The sequence below is a fragment of the Lolium rigidum genome, chromosome 7 (genome assembly GCF_022539505.1).
Source record: "Lolium rigidum isolate FL_2022 chromosome 7, APGP_CSIRO_Lrig_0.1, whole genome shotgun sequence".
In the NCBI taxonomy this organism is placed as follows: Eukaryota; Viridiplantae; Streptophyta; class Magnoliopsida; order Poales; family Poaceae; genus Lolium; species Lolium rigidum.
The window spans coordinates 307,445,248-307,462,062 of NC_061514.1; the positions used below are offsets into that span (position 1 = coordinate 307,445,248).

General features: G+C 46.7%; 2 protein-coding genes across 2 annotated transcripts; one reads left to right on the forward strand and one right to left on the reverse strand.

The window, feature by feature from the left end:
* Nucleotides 1-4,580: 4,580 nt before the first annotated feature.
* On the forward strand, nucleotides 4,581-10,435 carry LOC124675618 (prostaglandin E synthase 2-like). Its single transcript, XM_047211685.1, has 6 exons — nucleotides 4,581-4,896; nucleotides 7,101-7,235; nucleotides 7,358-7,433; nucleotides 8,528-8,622; nucleotides 9,763-9,930; nucleotides 10,028-10,435. Exons 1-6 carry the CDS (start codon nucleotides 4,581-4,583, stop codon nucleotides 10,195-10,197), a joined length of 960 nt encoding a protein of 319 aa, XP_047067641.1. The 3' UTR covers nucleotides 10,198-10,435.
* Nucleotides 10,436-15,221: 4,786 nt separating this feature from the next.
* Nucleotides 15,222-16,548, reverse strand: LOC124676397 (heavy metal-associated isoprenylated plant protein 27-like). The gene is made up of 3 exons (XM_047212468.1): nucleotides 16,358-16,548; nucleotides 16,184-16,259; nucleotides 15,222-15,869 (listed from the first exon to the last, which is right to left on the reverse strand). The coding sequence occupies exons 1-3, from the start codon at nucleotides 16,436-16,438 to the stop codon at nucleotides 15,559-15,561; spliced, it is 468 nt and encodes a 155-aa protein (XP_047068424.1). The 5' UTR covers nucleotides 16,439-16,548; the 3' UTR covers nucleotides 15,222-15,558.
* Between the last annotated feature and the right edge of the window lie 267 nt (nucleotides 16,549-16,815).

The window sequence follows — 16,815 nt, forward strand, 5'->3', positions numbered from 1 at the left end:
CTAACATGATCAAGATCATCTATTTGTAATGCTACATGTTGCGTTTGTTGGGATCCGATGAATATGGAATACTATGCTATGTTGATTATCAATCTATCTATGTGTTGTTTATGATCTTGCATGCTCTCCGTTGCTAGTAGAGGCTCTGGCCAAGTTGACACTTGTAACTCCAAGAGGGAGTATTTATGCTCGATAGTGGGTTCATGTCTCCATTAAATCTGGGAGTGACAAGCAACCCCTAAGGTTGTGGATGTCTTGTTGCCACTAGGGATAAAACATCAATGCTATGTCTAAGGATGTATTTGTTGATTACATTACGCACCATACTTAATGCAATTGTCCGTTGTTTGCAACTTAATACTTGGAGGGGGTTCGGATGATAACCTCGAAGGTGGACTTTTTAGGCATAGATGCATGCTTGGATAGCGGTCTATGTACTTTGTCGTAATGCCCAATTGAATTTCACAATACTCATCATAACATGTATGTGCATGGTCATGCCCTCTTTATTTGTCAATTGCCCAACTCGTAATTTGTTCACCCAACATGCTATTTATCTTATGGGAGAGACACCACTAGTGAACTGTGGACCCCGGTCCATTCTTTTACATCGAATACAATCTCATCGCAATACTCGTTCTACTGTTCTCTCGCAAATATCATCATCCACACTATACATCTAATCCTTTGTTACAGACAAGCCGGTGAGATTGACAACCTCACTGTCACGTTGGGGCAAAGTAATTTGGTTGTGTTGTGCAGGTTCCATGTTGGCGCCGGAATCCCTGGTGTTGCGCTGCACTACACTCCGCCGCCATCAACCTTCGACGTGCTTCTTGGCTCCTACTGGTTCGATAAACCTTCGTTTCTTACTGAGGGAAAACTTACTGTTGTACGCATCACACCTTCCTCTTGGGGTTCCCAACGGACGCGTGTTGAACGGAAAGACATACGTCAACTACGCGCAACATCTACCGGGAAACCATTGGACCCAAGGGTGGCAACCTTGATGAGTTACATTTATATGAAGTGGATCTTATGGCAAACTCCTTTGCTAAGAAGGGCACCGGTGAGAGGCTTGATGTGATGGATTACATCTACAATGATGTGATGGATTATATCTACAATGAGATGTGGTCATGTGTGATGGAGAAAAAGCTTCCCTCATTTGCTCCGTACATTATGAAGCTCATTGAGGACACTTGGGTTGATACTTGTCAGACTACCCTTCTTCACTCTATTCCTCTCAACATCACATCTCATGAAGTGAAGGTTCTTAGGACCAAGCGCCACAACTCGCCCATAGAAGATGTTCCCCCCATGGATGAGAAGCCACCTAGCTAGGCTTCTAAGCTTGCTCGCCGCATGCGACAGATCTTTTGTCTCACCTCTGCAGTCAATCACCGTCAGTATCAGCAGCATGCAGAAGCCAAGAAGTCTCAGGTTCATTAGAAGAGCATTATGAGGGCTCTTGATGTGGAAGTGTCTCCTCTCGGATCCGAGGAGAATATCACTCCGCAGGCTGAGTGGGTTTCTCAGCATGGTGTTCCTCTCCCTCCAGATGGTCTCGAGATCGAGTCTCCTCCTCACACTCCACCCTACCCCGACGCTCCATCGAACCTCCCTCCCGGCTAGGCTAACGCCGACCCTTGGGACGTGTAGTTTCTCCTGTCCCTTTTTGGTGCCTTGGTGCCAAAGGGGGAGAGTGAGACCTTATTAGGTTGCTCTCCGTTGGGTATTTGCATGGGGGAGTCACAAGCTCGTGTTTGCTTTGATTTTTATCGCTTGTGATTCTATTTATCTTTGTGGTGTCGAACTATGTTCTTAGTTTATGTGGTTTGTAAACTTTATCTATGTGTTTGGAACCGTATCTATGTGTATGGTAAACTCCGGATGTGAGTCTTCTATGGTTATCTATGTGTGCATGATCTATTTATCTATATGCTTATCACTATATTGTATTGCTAACCCATGGAAGACGGATGCAAGATATAGAGGGAGCTTCTTAGGTATCAATGCTCATATATAGGGGGAGCTCCTCTATATCTCTCACATTCTTGATGTTTACATTATTCATTCCTTGCAAATACTTGTGTTGTCATCAAACACCAAAAAGGGGGAGATTGAAAGAACATTTCCCGCCCTTTTGGGTTTTGTGTGTTTGATGTCAACACTAGGTATATATTTATGTGTGTTGATGTAGACATGTACAAGATTTCTTTGTATAAACATGGCTGATGAATTGGACTGACAAAACTGAAGCTTTGCTGGTTTTTCTCTTCGGGCGGAAGTTCCGGCCTCTGCCAGCGGTACTTCCGCCCAGGAGCGGAAGTTCCGGCTACCACCAGCGGAAGTTCCGCCCCTGCTTCTCCACTCAGAAGACCCTCAGCGCCCCTCTCAGTTGAAGTTTCGAAAGCTGGCCGGAAGCTCCGGTGCAGTTGGCCGGAAGTTCCGGTCAGCGGAACTTCCGCCCAACTTCCGGGCAAGTTCCGGAAACATCGCAAATGTGGCTTAGTATGTCCAGTAAGGTTTTTCTGGAATTCCTGAACTTGGCCGGAACTTGGCCGGAACTTCCGGTCACCGGAAGTTCCGCCCTAGTTCCGCCCCAATCTCTTCTGACCAGCTTGTCTGCCTCGGTTTCATCCGGCCGGAACTTCCGGTGCTCCTGGCCGGAACTTCCGGTCCCAGGCGGAACTTCCGGGGCCCTCCTGGCCGGAACTTCCGGTGTTACTGAAAAACGTCCTAACGGTCAGATCTGAGAGCTCCAATCATATAAATAGCTCTCTTCTCCAAAGGGACAAGTTGCTCAATTATTGCACAAAAATCTGCCAAGTCTTCACCACCATTAGAGCCACCTCAAGAACACAAGATTTGCAAGATCTCCTTCCTCCCCCAACCAAAGCTCTTGATATTTGGAGATTCGAAGAAGAAGACACCGATCTACATCCTCACCGAAGCGATTTACATTTCCCCCTCATTTGTTTGAGGGCCCTCTTGCTAGTGTTCCTATTTGGTTCCCTAGTTGATTTTTGTTGATGTGTTGTTGTTGATTGTTATATTGTTACAGATTTGGGAGCCTCCAATTTGGTTGTGGATGTGTGCCCCAAGAACCTTGTAAATGCCCGGTTTCCGCCTCGAGGAAATCCCTTAGTGGAAGTGGGCTAGGCCTTCGTGGCGTTGCCCATAGGAGATCTGAGTGAAGCCTTCGTGGGCTGTTGGTTTGGCTTTCGTAGCAACCACACTCCTCCAAACGTAGACGTACCTTCTTGCAAAGGAAGGGAACTACGGGAATCATCTCCGTGTCATCGCGTGCTCCACTCTCGGTTACCTCTATCCTATTCTATCTCTTATATTGCGTAGCTGTATCTTGATTAGTTGATTACCTTGTCATATAGGTAAATTCACTTAGTTGCATATCTAGAGAATCTACCTTTGTGTCAAGCCTAAATTGAAAAAAGAACTAAAAATTGGTTAGCACCTATTCACCCCCCCTCTAGGTGAGGCATACGATCCTTTCAGCAGGTTCTCCATATGGTTTCCCATTGGGTCCAGCTCTGGGCCCTACTCTCTCCGGAGGGGCAACGGGATGCCATGTCTTCTGGATGCACACGGCTTCTGATGGTCGCTCAGAATATCTTGTGCCAGGCTGGTTGGCGACATACTAGAAGGCTATGTTGATGTGTAGTCACAGTATGGATTGTTTTCGATGGTTGATTTTTGTATCAATCCTCGGTGATGCGTGAGTTGTAAACAATACTATTTTGAACCTTTTTCTAATAAATGGCCGTGTGCATCGTCATGATGCAGAAGCCGGGGTTTACCCCTATTTCGAAAAAAAGGCCACCAAAAGAGATATGAGGGTTTAGATGGCTCCAATTTTGAGTGGTCATATTAGACTAGATTTGACGGTCCGGATGTGCGCGGGTGATGATGACCGCACAGAAAGAATAAAGTGGAGGTTACACTTCACCCTTGTAGATGAAACAAATATAACGGCGATAAACACACCATTATTACGCTTATCTGAAACTACGTGTCCACATTAATATTTGCCGTATTATTGATGATATCCGCATATTATTATTGTCCATAAACATTTCGAGGGAATCTAAACTTCTAAGCACACGAGAACCAACTTGTAGTAGAGTAGAGAAAATCGCGTGTTGCACCAAAAAACCAAAGCCATGTGCTCCAAAGCTGGCCGCGCGTTGTTGTCACGTCCATCCGGTCTTGGCCACTCGATCGATCCAGTCCTGTCCGTGGCCGTGACGACCATCCCATTCTTTCTTCTTCCGCAAGAAGAATAGCCTCGTCCAGGGAAAAAGCACCAAGGCCCCTCCAGTTCAACTTATTCCCGACCTCCGTGCGAGCCAGGTCCTCTCACCTGCAGACGCAGCACTGAAATGTAATTTCGCGGCACGCCAAGGACCAAAGTAATCGGTAAAAAATGCTTGATTTGGGGATCAAATTAAAATTTCAAACCCAGGGTTTTAGGCATCTTCCAGCTCCGTCCAGGTACACGACCTCCCAAATCGACGCCGACGAGGCCGCCGCCCCGAAACCCTAGCCCGCCCGCCACGATGAGGTCGCTCCGCGCGGCGCACTCCCTCGCCTCCCGCTCGCTCCTCCTCTCCGCGCGCGCCCTCCACGCCGCCGCCGCCTCCCCCGCCGCGGGCGGCAGCCGCTGGGGCAACAACAACCCCCCGCCGCCGTCGCCGGCGCCGTCGTCGCGGGCGCTGCAGGGCGGGATCGCAGGCGCCGTCTCCTTCTCCCTGACCTTCGCCACCGTGGCGGCCGCCGAGGTGCAGGCCAAGGAGCGGCTGCCCGCGGATCTGCTGCCGCAGAACGTCGTGCTCTACCAGTACCAGGCATGCCCCTTCTGCAACAAGGTCAGAGGTGAGATGGATTTCCAATCAGGCATTTTCGATCCGCTGCGCAGCAGTTTTAGGAATGGTTTCCTTATGATCCTGTTACGCCTCGAGATTCAATCAGAGGTTGTTGGCCTGGCTTTAAAATTTTACAATTCGTGAGTGTTAGGTTAGATTTGTATTTTACTGGAAGAATTGTACTGGCTACTGAGTAGATCAAATTAGATTGTAATCGCAGCTTCCGAGTTTAAGGGGAATATTCATGCTCGTAGAAATTGCAGGGGCATGCACTATTCATTAGTTCAGCACTTTCGTTCGGGTGTGTATCAAACCTCTTATACCATTATAGCAAGTGTGAAATTTAGTTACTGCTGTGAATGTAATCCTTAGTCCATGTCCGCTGGAAAAAATAGTCCTCTTTAAACATATGGCTAAATCACCTCTAGACTTATATTCATCTTGTCTAGGTAACCTCCAGACTGATGTTTTGTACCTGCCTGACTATAAAATTAGTTTAATGTAGAATACTGTCTGACCTGGTGATCCCTCATGTACCCAAGAATGTCTGTACTTGGTATTGACATGGTTCAAGAACATAAATATTATGCTATTCTTAAGTTGTGCTTATTTATTAGGAACATATTAGATTCATCTCCACAAGGCAAACATTAAGTTATAGAAAATCTTTCTACTAATTTCAAGGGTTGCAAAAAGATATGCTTGATACTTCTATTTCTGTAGAGTAACAATAAGTGTCGTCATTGTAATCCTTATTTCTCTCGAGCCTATATCAGGGATAGGGTCTTCTTATCCCACAAAGTTTTGTATTTCTTAGTTGGGAACTTGATTATAATATTTGGTAGCTTCCTTTTATGTACTCATCAACATTTTCATCAATTCTTGTAACAAAAATAAACCAAATATCTGTAGTCCATCTCTTCTCCTTGGCCCTGTGGTGTGCCTGTGAACCTCCCATTATTGCACTGTCATGTGTTAGGCCCAAGCCCCAGGCTAGTAGCTCTATCCATGTGGCAGCTAGACGCAGCAGTTGTCTATTAGAGTTAGGATTACTACTGTAAAGTGCGCTACTTGTGTTAGGCATTAGAGGCTTAATGAGTTTGGGACACCTTGATTACACCTGAGAAAATGGAAAGGAAAGATTATCTCCTAGTTATTTTACTATTTAGAAGTTTTTTTTTCTCGTAACTTAAGTTTGCTACTGGTGATAAAGTGGTTAAGCAATGTTGTAAGCGGTGGAAATGGATATTCTCACAGTTAGGCCGTTACATCTCCACTTGTAGTCTCTCTGATTCGACCAGAAGCAACTTTTGCAGTTGTCTCCCATGATCTCCTATACATGTGCATGGCACCCATGCTTTAATAATGGGAAACATCAGAAAAATGATTATCAATGATTTTTCTCATGTTTCACTTTATTAAAGCAGGGTTGTTGTGTTGAAACGATGCACATATACAGTAGGTCATGGGAGGCAACGGCAAAAGTTGTTTCCCATTGAATCAAAGAGACTAGAAGTGGAGATATAATCTACCATGGCATCCTTGCTAACCTAGCTGTGAAAATATTCGTTGATACCCCTTACATCATCTTCATCATTAAACCACTTCAGCACCAGTAGCAAACTTGAAAGTTAGGAGAAAAACTTCTAACAATAGTGAAAGCTACTAGAGATTATGCAAGAAATATAGGAGCAGTTCTTCTAAATTGTCTCTGAGAAAGAGCCATTTGCTCTACCTTTCTCGAGAACCCTAGGTCAACTTGATTTTACACCTGATGGAGCTTACCCCAGCAGCTGATTGCAGAAAGATCATGCTTGGAACCAGTTAATTGTCGGTCCAATTAGGGTACTCAACTTGTTGGTCCAACTAGGGTACTCAACTTGTTGGTATTTTTCTATGTAGTTGGCATGAATGGTCTATTTCACACCATTTTATTTCAGGTATTGACACTTTTGAAGTTGTAATATCCAAGACTCTGTCCCTACATTGGAATTCAATACCTTTGTTGCATGTGAACATATTAGTTAGATGCAATTGTTTGGCAATTTTATTTGACTCGAATCGTGAAATGATCATTTACTTTATGAAAAATCTTGAGATGGCGCTTTGTGAGTTTTTTTTGTTGCCAGTGAGCCGAGGGAGCCTGTTATAGAAAGCTTCCCCTATTCTGAACAATTGGATTTGATCTCACTTATTTTTTTGCCCTTGTTTCAGCTTTTCTAGACTATCATGATATACCCTACAAAGTTGTGGAAGTTAATCCACTGAGTAAAAAGGAAATCAAGTGGTCTGAATACAAGAAGGTCCCAATATTGACGGTAGATGGTGAAAATCTGGTCGATTCATCAGGTTAAACTTGTTACCCACTTTTTTTGCAATCTTTTCATCCACTTTGTTACAGATTCAAGTTACATGTTCTTCTTTTCATATGTGCCAAATTCTATAACATTTTTTAAACATATTGTTGGCAGACATAATCAATAAATTACAGCGCAAGATAAGCCCCGATGTTGAGTCCACTAGTGAAGAAGAAACAAAATGGCGCAGGTAACTGTTTTTTTAATTGATTAACGTGTCACTTCCCGGCAATTCCCTTTCTTTAGTCTTTTATAGTTTTATGTTATAGGTTTCAGTCAATGCAGATTGTTTGGAAGGAGAAGGACAATTTATGCTTCTTTCATTTGAAAAACTTTGTGCAAAAATATTGTTGGGACATAATATACCTCTTATTCCATGGCATATCCATTCTACTTTCTTAGCAAGTTAATTTCTAAAACCAAGTTGTCTGCCCATGCCAAATTACTGCAAGGCCAAACCTAAAAAAAGGAATTCTGGTTCGTTTTTCAGTTTTGTGCATTATATGTGTTTGGTGTTCAGTAATTGTTCAGTTGGTCTCTTCAAGAGAACCTATATATACAGAAAAACGCTTAGAGGCGCGTCGTATTGGAGGCTGCTGGCATATGGCCCAACCATCCTGTCCGCGCCTCATCTGACTCTTCGGGAATGCGAGCCAGGCACGGAGGAGCTGCCCATCCACCTCCTTGGGGCTGACACGCTGCCATGCTGCCTCACCAGATGTGTGCTGCTGTTCTGTTGATTGCTGAAGAATAAATTATTAGCTTGAGTATTACCGGACCTATATAAATCATTTTTTTAGGTTTACCTTTTCCAAATGAACAGAATGGCCACCGTACTGCTTTTATCAATGGTCTGAAAATTGCACAAAATAAAGTTTAGTGGAATACTACTTTATGTAGCTTGGTCAAGCTTTGTGACTTTTTTTTCTTGAATTCACAAGTACTTAATGATTATGGTGTGAATCATCTGGACTTTGCATTTGTGAAATGATAGGTACATGCTTTATTTATCGTGTTAAACAAAAATAAATTGTGCACACTTCATTTAAGCACCGTATTTATGTTCATTGAAGACCTGTGCAAATAACTTGTGAACTCTGCTCAAACCCATGTTTTAAAGCAAGTAAGGACTAGTATGGCCAGTCCAGCTGGTATTTGGGGATAGTCCATTACTTCTGGGAGTAGTTAGGAATTGAATCATTATATTGACATTCGTACGATGTACAATGAATGAACCATTATCTACTTGAGCATGACAGTTTTCTTTATCTTCCTTTGATCTAGGTGGGTTGATGAGCACCTGGTGCATGTATTGTCACCAAATATATACCGCACAACTTCGGAGGCTCTAGAGTCTTTTGATTATATTGCAAACAATGGTAAATCTTTACAACTTTCCTCTTCTATGTTCCTTGTTGTACGTTGTTTCCTTTTAATTGTGTGATATGATCAAATTTCCTGCCCTTCAGAATTGTCGGTGCAAATGCCTGCGTTAGTCTATGCTCACTGTGGAGAGTCTAGTTGTTGAGAGTTATAAATGATCACATAAGGTGGTTGATATTTAGGTGATATTTGATTGCAAACAAACCCCATGTTTGTCCGGCAAATGTTACTTCTGGAACGGCAATACTACAAGTTAATAAGTAGCCATCTATCTGTTTCATATGCTATCTCATAACAGGCCTATGGACAGGTCCAGTCATGTGAAATAATTCAACTACTTACAAGTTCCTTTTGTTGCTTTTATTAACTGGCAACATTTACCCCCTGTTGCATGTAGATCTGTCCACATTTCAAGTATTAAGCACCTTTGCATAATAGAATTTTCATTGGTTGATTGGTGATTTGTATCAGATCAATTTTAATAGCACTGCAGTGGGCACCATCTTGCTTACTACAGTGTGTGCCATTAAGAGTCGTGTACCAGTAAGAGTCCCAACTGCTTGGACATCATATCGTCCTATACCAAATTTGCAAGAAACTCACTTGAAAATATTTGTAAGCTAACAATCCGAACTGGCTTTTGTATTTTTTTTTTTTCACATGACACAGTCCAGACAGCTCCATGTACATGTTGTACCCTACATGTATCACTTAGATATATATTTCCTGTCATGTGCCAAGGCTTGCAAAATCTTCATGGATAGGACTGTTTGTAAATTTTGAACCAGTCTTATGGAAAGATAAGCTTTGTACTCTAATTCCGTGAACCCCTCAAACATAGTGGACAGGCTAGTTAGCCTCTATATACCGTTACCCAATGTGTCTTTTTACCAGGAGCATAAAATCATTTCTGTAGTTGACTAATGTAATGTACCATTCTGTGTTCTAAAAAGAAATGCCTAAAGATTTGTTACTCTGAGTGTTATCTCTGGTTGACACTCTGAACACTCCGTGAGATGATATTGCATTAGTTTAACTGTCGTGAACTTAAATTTAGTCATGTTCCTGATTCCTCACTGCCTGTAAAGTTGCACATCTGTGGTAATTCAATTTTCGGTGCCCAAACTCTGGTCCAGGCAACTTCAGTTTTACCGAGCGGTTTGCTGTGAAGTACGCTGGTGCTGCAGCAATGTACTTTGTGTCCAAGAAGCTTAAGAAGAAGTACAACATTACAGATGAGCGTGCTTCACTGTATGATGCTGCCAACACATGGACGGAAGCTCTGAATGGAAGAAACTTTCTTGGTACCTTATTTATCCATACCTCAAAAGAAACATCGTACATCGAGTTTGTTAGGCTGTTGCATTAACTTCGCTATCTTTCCATCTTATCATTATCCAGGTGGTGCCAAGCCAAACTTGGCTGATCTTGCAGTATTTGGTGTTCTGAGACCGATCCGCTACTTGAGATCTGGAAAGGATATGGTTGAGCACACTCAAATTGGTGATTGGTACCAACGGATGGAAGATGCTGTTGGAGAACCATCAAGAATCGAGGAGGGCCAGGAGTAGAAGAAAACCACCACCAGTAGTAGATTTTTCTTTCTCCTCGTTCAAGTCCTCGTTTGGAATTGCTGGAATGGAATACATGTCTTTCTAGACACTATTCAAATTTTGCCAGATTTTAGTAGTATATGCAATAATGCTGCCGCATATACGAGGTTAATACGCAGTTTGACACGTACTCCAAACTTGTGTTTGACTCTTTGGAGTGGATGGTTTTGAAGATGGCATTCGCCTCTTGTTATCATTTGCCCAGTGCCTGGTTTTAATTTTTTTGTAAAACTGGATGGTTATGTACTAATTTTTTTGCAGTGGGCTCCATCTTGCCTGGTGATTTGTATCAGAGTACTAGGCCTTTAAATTATGGTGCATTGTCTAGGTTGATACTGTATAGACCTATCAATTTGATAGCGACTTGGGAGCCTAATTTCTTGTCGACATTATGATATCTGGCCGACTGCCCAACGAGCCAATAAAGTTGGGCACCCAAAGGCCCATGATTCTACCTTAAAGTATGAGAAAGCTGCAACCACCGAAATAATGCACAAGAGACTGCAGAGCGGCACGGTACTGGCGTGCTGTTGCCAATATCAGCTTTGGCATGGGTCTCTCTTCTGTAAGTTCAGATACTTAGAGCATCTCCACTCGTCCCCCCGAGGAGGCCCCCGGCGAGCGTTTTTTCCATCCGAACGGCGTAATTCGGCCCAGTCGTGCCCCCGGTTCCTCGTTTTCGTCCGGATTTGGGCCTAAATTCATCCGGCGATCCCACGCCCCCGGCCCCGGGGAGCGCTCGGGGACTCCGGACGAGTGAAAAGCGGGGAAGGGCCCGATCTGTCGGTGACTCGACGCACGAACCCCACCGCCACGTCGCTCAAAATCTCCCCCACCCCTCGTATCTCTCTCGCCGCCGGAACCACCCCGCCGGCTTAAACATTGTACTGTTATCGCCGAATTTGTTTCAGCAATTTTCGTCCTCTTGTTTGCCGAACTTGTTAAATTTTATGTTGAATTTGTTTGAAATATGTCAAATGGTCGAGGTTGGGGGTTTCCTGCCGGGGGGACGGCTGGAACTTCGGCGCTCCCCACGCCAAATCTTCATCCAATCCGGACGAAAATTTCGCCGGATTTGGGCGTGGGGAGCGCCAACGAGTGGGGATGCTCTTACAGGTGTGATACTTTGGCTAGTAATTATTTTAATTAAACCACTATAATTGGCTTTGGGCTAAGATAACTCTTTGCTAAAATTAGCACTGTATAAATCAGCTTACCGGAGGTGTCGTTTTCAACAAAGAAAAAAAAAGCTTACCGGAGGTGTTTGACACGGCAAATGGACGGCGACCGGCGACCGCTGCCGAGGCTGTTCATGGAAGTAGATTTGGTCGGCACTGCTGCATCATTCCGGCTGGATTTTACTGCTCTTGGCTCGATCGTTTCTGTACGAGGATGTTGATCTACTACTACAGTAGTAGGTTTCGTGCATTCTGCAGCAGCTGCTGCTGCCTTTGAGGGAGGAAACACAGTTCTTTGTCCTGTTTTACTTGACCTTCACCTTCGATTATGTAGGCAAAGGCTTCTGTTAGCATAATTCGGAGGATAAACCTGCCATCTTTTCAAAAATAGAAAAAAAATGTGTGTTAGAGGATAAACCTGCCGTCTTTCTCAAAAACAGAAAATTGTGTGCCAAGGGGTAAGGACATCTCCAGCGTTCCTATGGACAAAAAGGATCTGCTCCCACGTCAGCGACCCGACACAAAGTGACCAGACTATTCAAGGAAACGCATTCGCGATCCAAATTTGCGTCCAGAATGCGTCGCCGCGGATACAATGCGGTCAGTGCACGCGTCGCTCTCCCTTAGTCCCTCGGGCTCATCTGCCAGCAACCGCACCCGCTTCGCCTTATGGGCACTAGGCGGGGCAATGCAGTTGCGGCTTTCTGCGCCGCGTTAACGGCGCGCCTCGCCATCTGCGTGCCAATGCTAGCAAGGCCGTTGCTCAGTTTCTATGCCAGAGCATTAAAGGCGAGCAGCTTGCATGTCCTTTTAAGAGGCACATGCCGCGGCCATTTCGTCCCCACGCCATTGCCCTTCTCCCCACGCTCCAACACCATACCCTGCGCCATTGCCCGTGCTAGCGCCACCACCATCACCATGGGAAAAGGGTGGCCCTTCCGGCGCTCGAAGAACAACCACGAGGCCGGTTCTTCAACCGGCCGGAAGAAGCAACGTGACCTTGTTGGTGGACTACGTGCGTGAGTTGTTCGGCGTGGGATGCCTGGTGCCGTCGCGGGATGTCAACCTGTCATCGGGCTGGCTCCTCTACTCGACGAGGGTGCCGGTCCCTCCCGTACCACGCGAAGTACGCGTGCGGGCGACGAGATCTGCCACTGCCAGTCCCTCCTCTCGCCGGTCTACGGGATGATCCAGCTTTGGAGATGAACTCGCCTAACTGGGACACCTTCGGGTCCTAGGAGTTCGACTCATGCCGACACGATGGATACCTCGGCGATGTTGGCTTCTTCACCCACGAGTTCGGCAGCAGCCCCTTTGAGGATGAGGGAGACGATGACGATGGCCGTGATGACGATAATGGCGGTGGCGATGTGCCACTCGTCAACCCGGAGGTCTAGCCGATGGACCTCACGGAGGAAGTGTTGGAGATGGCCATCGCACAGAGCGAGCTTGAGGAGCACCGCCGGACCTCATGGAGAAGGAGGCGTTGGAGAGGCCACCACCTCCCACAACAGTATCAGCGTCGGTGGCATCAGCGTCCCCCATCCAACATTGACGGCTCCATCTGCACAGGGCACCTTGTACTGGCCGTGGGCGCCTCCAGTGTTCGTCGTCATCAAGGACGAAGCGAGCATGCATCAATGGCGGCGGCAACCCTAGTTACCCTAGGGTTATAATTTTTAGCTACTTTTTCTTTATTTTTGCACTTTGTAATCTATTTTCTATCAATTAATATATTATTGGAAAAAAACATTTGCTTTGGGCCACTGGGGCTACCCGATCCAAACAGATAAATAAGTTTGGATAACCATTTTAATATCCGTTTTGTGTCGGCCCGGTGGAAATGCCTAAGAGGAAGAAACATCAGCTGCTACCGCTGCCCGCTGCCGCTGTTTCGGAGAAAACTGTGATCTACTACTCGGTTTCGTGCATTCTACAGCTGCTGCCGCTGCTACCTGTGACTGTGAGGGAGGAAACCCACTTCCTTTTCCTGTTTTACTTGACCTTCACCTTCGATTATGCAGTGAAATGCTTCTGTTAGCATAAATCGGATGATAAACGTGCCATCTTTTTCAAATACAGAAATTGTGTGCCCTAAGAGGAAGAAACATCAGCTGAGCATCCAAGTTCCTGGGGAAGAGAAAATATGTACTCCCTCCGTCATCCTTTTCCGGACGGGGACGGAGGGACTTTTGGCTAAGATAGCTCCTGGCAAGGCGATACTTAGAGCATCTCCACCAGCGTCCCCCAAATAGTCGCCGGCAGAGACGTCGGCGCCTCCGTATGGGGAGCGCCTGCATCCTCTATTTAGGAAGCTGTTCCCACACCGACGCTCTCAAACCGGCGGCCTCGATAGATGTTTTGAATTAAAATAACAAATAAAAACATAGAAAATCGAATAAAGAGAAGAAACATTCCATTCCACAAACTAATACCGGCGCCCCCAAACCGGCAGCCTCTGGATGGCGTGCGGGTCGCCCTTGAGGACGACGACGAACTCCAACACCACCGGCCGCTCCTCCTCCTGCAGATCCGACGATGAAGACGACCGACGGCGAGCGTGCAGCTCTGCCGCGGCCACGACCACGACCGCGGCCTCGACCTCGGTCTCGACCAGACATGGTGTCGTCTCTTTAGATGGTGGCGGCTAGGGTTGAGGAGATAGGCGCTAGGGTTTGTGTGTGAGAGGGACGATGAGAGGCAACCCTTTTTATAGGCCGGAGGGAGGCGGGGGAGCGGTGGCGCTCATTAACGCTGGCACGAAGAGCAAGGCGCGACTGGACGGTTCGCTGCGGGTCTGTGGAAACTGCACCGCCGCTGCGTCCCAATAACTCCCGTCGCGTGGTAGCCGATGGTTAGGTTAAAATTGAATGTGCCGCTGATGCGTTAGGTTAAAGTCGACTTTGGGATGTGTGGCTGACAGACGGATCCCACGCCCAAAATTTCCGGCCTCGCGAGGCGCCGCCGCGCCCGATTCGCGCCATTGGCCAAGGCCGACACGGGGTTGCCGGCGCTTCTATTGGACTCGAAAAACTGCCGGCGCCATTTGGAGCGCGCCGGTGTGAGCCTATTTTCGCTACCGACCCCCAAATCGCTATCGGAGCTGCTATGGGGGCGCTGGTGGAGATGCTCTTATCTAGTTACTACCCTTTTATCCTCTGGCATTGGTTTTACAACACAAGATAGCCGTTTTTTAACTCACTCAGCCGTGTCTTAATCAATGCTAATTTTACAACTCAAACAAGTCGTTTTCTGTCTTGAAACCAACTGAGCCGAGTCTTAATCAGTGCCAAGAACAGAGGACAAATGAGGTGTTTGACACGGCAAAGGGAGGGCGACCTTTGCTGAGGGTGATCACGGAGTAGATTTGGTCGGCAGGCGTTGCATCATCTCAGTTGTTTTCTTGCTCTCTGCTGCTGGCCTTGAGGGGGTAAACCGTAAACCCAGTGTTTTCCTGCTTTACTTTACCTGTAAGAGTGCAAGACCTTGTAGACCAAGTTTCTGTTAACTGAAATCGGTGGATAAGCCCATCCTTTTCAACAGCAAGACAAAAAGAAATGAAGAGTGTGCCAAGAGAAAATAACATTATGTGCGCACCAAGTTTGAAGTTTGAAATGGACAAATCAAGCACGCTCCTAAACTAAAAATACATGCTGGCCCTGACCGAGTAGACCCAGTGTTTTTCTGCTTTACTTTACCTGTAAGATTGTAAGACCCTCTTGTTGTCCACGTTGCTGTTAACTGAAATCGGTGGATAAACCCATCCTTTTCAACACAAGGGAAAAAATACGAGCGTACCAAGAGTAAAGAACGTTACTGTGCGATTCCAAGTTTGAAATCCATACATACATCAAGCAGGCTCCTAACAAGTAGAATACATGTCTCTGTCACTCGCCAACCAAATCATGCAACGCTCCTCTGATTGGCAACATTGCGAATTAGAAGACTGAAAGAGATTCCTTGTCACCGAATCCAGCTTATCTTACACCAATCCATCTAAAACACAAAGAATATACTACTACTACTCCAAGAAGACAACAACAGCAGCCACAACCTAGCTAGAGATCCAGCATGCCGACCGACCAATGTCTCGCCGGCCGGCTGGCCGGAGTCCGGGAATAGTACATCATCACCATCATCATCACATGACGGAGCATGCGTTGGGGTTCTCGTCGCTGAACGCGGCGGTGTACCTAGTCTCGGTGGAGGACGCCCGTGCCAGCGGCGCGGCGGAGGGGTCGCCGATGACGTTCCGGACGTACCCCGCCGGCGCGCGCTTGTCGTACGCTCCAGGGGCGTAGGGGTGCGCCACCATCTCGTACGGCACGTACGGCCACGGCTCCACCCTCTTGCCGGTCTTGTAGGCGACGCGGCGGATGACCTTGGCCGCGTCCACGTACCCCGTCACCGTCACCTTGTTCTGCTTCGCCAGCACCTCCACCGAGCTCACGCCTGCGTCGCAAAGAGAGGAACAGTTTGAGCAAAGTTGCCAGATCTGCCGAAAGAGGTGGATGCGAGATTTTTTTTTTTTTCAAAGTTCAGATGTTGGTTTCCTTTCCGTTAAAGGGGAAGCATGTGCAGGCAAGGGAGGAATCAGATTCGACCCGAAGAAGAAAGCTTCCCAATAGTGGATGATAATATGCAACTTTTACTTTGGCCTTTTAGGGCGGAAAAAGAGGGGTGATTCGACAAAAGACGGGAGTATCATGGTATGATGCCGAGAAAAGAAACCGATTGAACAAGCACATGCGGAGCAGTCAACCTACCTTTCATGTCGTCGAGGGCCTTCTTCACCTTCCTCTCGCAGCCTTCGCAGTCGATCCTCACCTTCATCTCCACCGTCTGAATCAACAACCAAGAAAACAAAGTTAAATTCCACAAACTCTTCAATCTATTACAGCAACATCTAAGTAGCTAGTTTCAGAGATGATAGTAGGAACCTGGAACTGTTTCCGCTTCTTGATGTGGCGGCGAGTCCTGGGCAGGGAGCAGTACTCGGAGACGACGTCCACGATGCCCATCCTTCCTGCTCTCAGTCGATCTCTCGCTAGATTTCAGAGAAGAACAGTTCAAGAAATGCTCACTAGATTGGAGATCGAGTTTGTGCCTGCACTTGGTGGGTGTGCTGTCTGCTGTGTGAGATGAGATGAAACCTTGAAGCCAGCCAGGGCGTGCAGTTATAGGCGTCGTGGGGAGCGGCCGCGCCCACTGCCGCCGTGACACGTGGCCGCCTCCGCTGATGTGAACGGAGCAGGCGCACGAGGAAGCAAGCAGGAAAACGGTGGTGTGGCTGGCCAGTGGGGCCACGCGTAGTCGGCAGCGCCAGGTGGCCGCATGGGTACAGCATGGCCAGGCGAGTGGGTGAGCGAGCGACGGTGACCTCACCGCCGCTGGCTAG

Coding starts and splice junctions, on each gene's coding strand:
- LOC124675618 (XM_047211685.1), top strand. CDS start 4,581: ATGAGGTCGCTCCGCGCGGCGCACTCCCTCGCCTCCCGCTCGCTCCTC. Junction 7,434..8,527: donor GAAGAAACAAAATGGCGCAG/GTAACTGTTTTT, acceptor CCTTTGATCTAG/GTGGGTTGATGAGCACCTGG. Junction 9,931..10,027: donor GAATGGAAGAAACTTTCTTG/GTACCTTATTTA, acceptor ATCATTATCCAG/GTGGTGCCAAGCCAAACTTG.
- LOC124676397 (XM_047212468.1), bottom strand. CDS start 16,438: ATGGGCATCGTGGACGTCGTCTCCGAGTACTGCTCCCTGCCCAGGACT. Junction 16,260..16,357: donor AGAAGCGGAAACAGTTCCAG/GTTCCTACTATC, acceptor TTGTTGATTCAG/ACGGTGGAGATGAAGGTGAG. Junction 15,870..16,183: donor GGCCCTCGACGACATGAAAG/GTAGGTTGACTG, acceptor TTTGCGACGCAG/GCGTGAGCTCGGTGGAGGTG.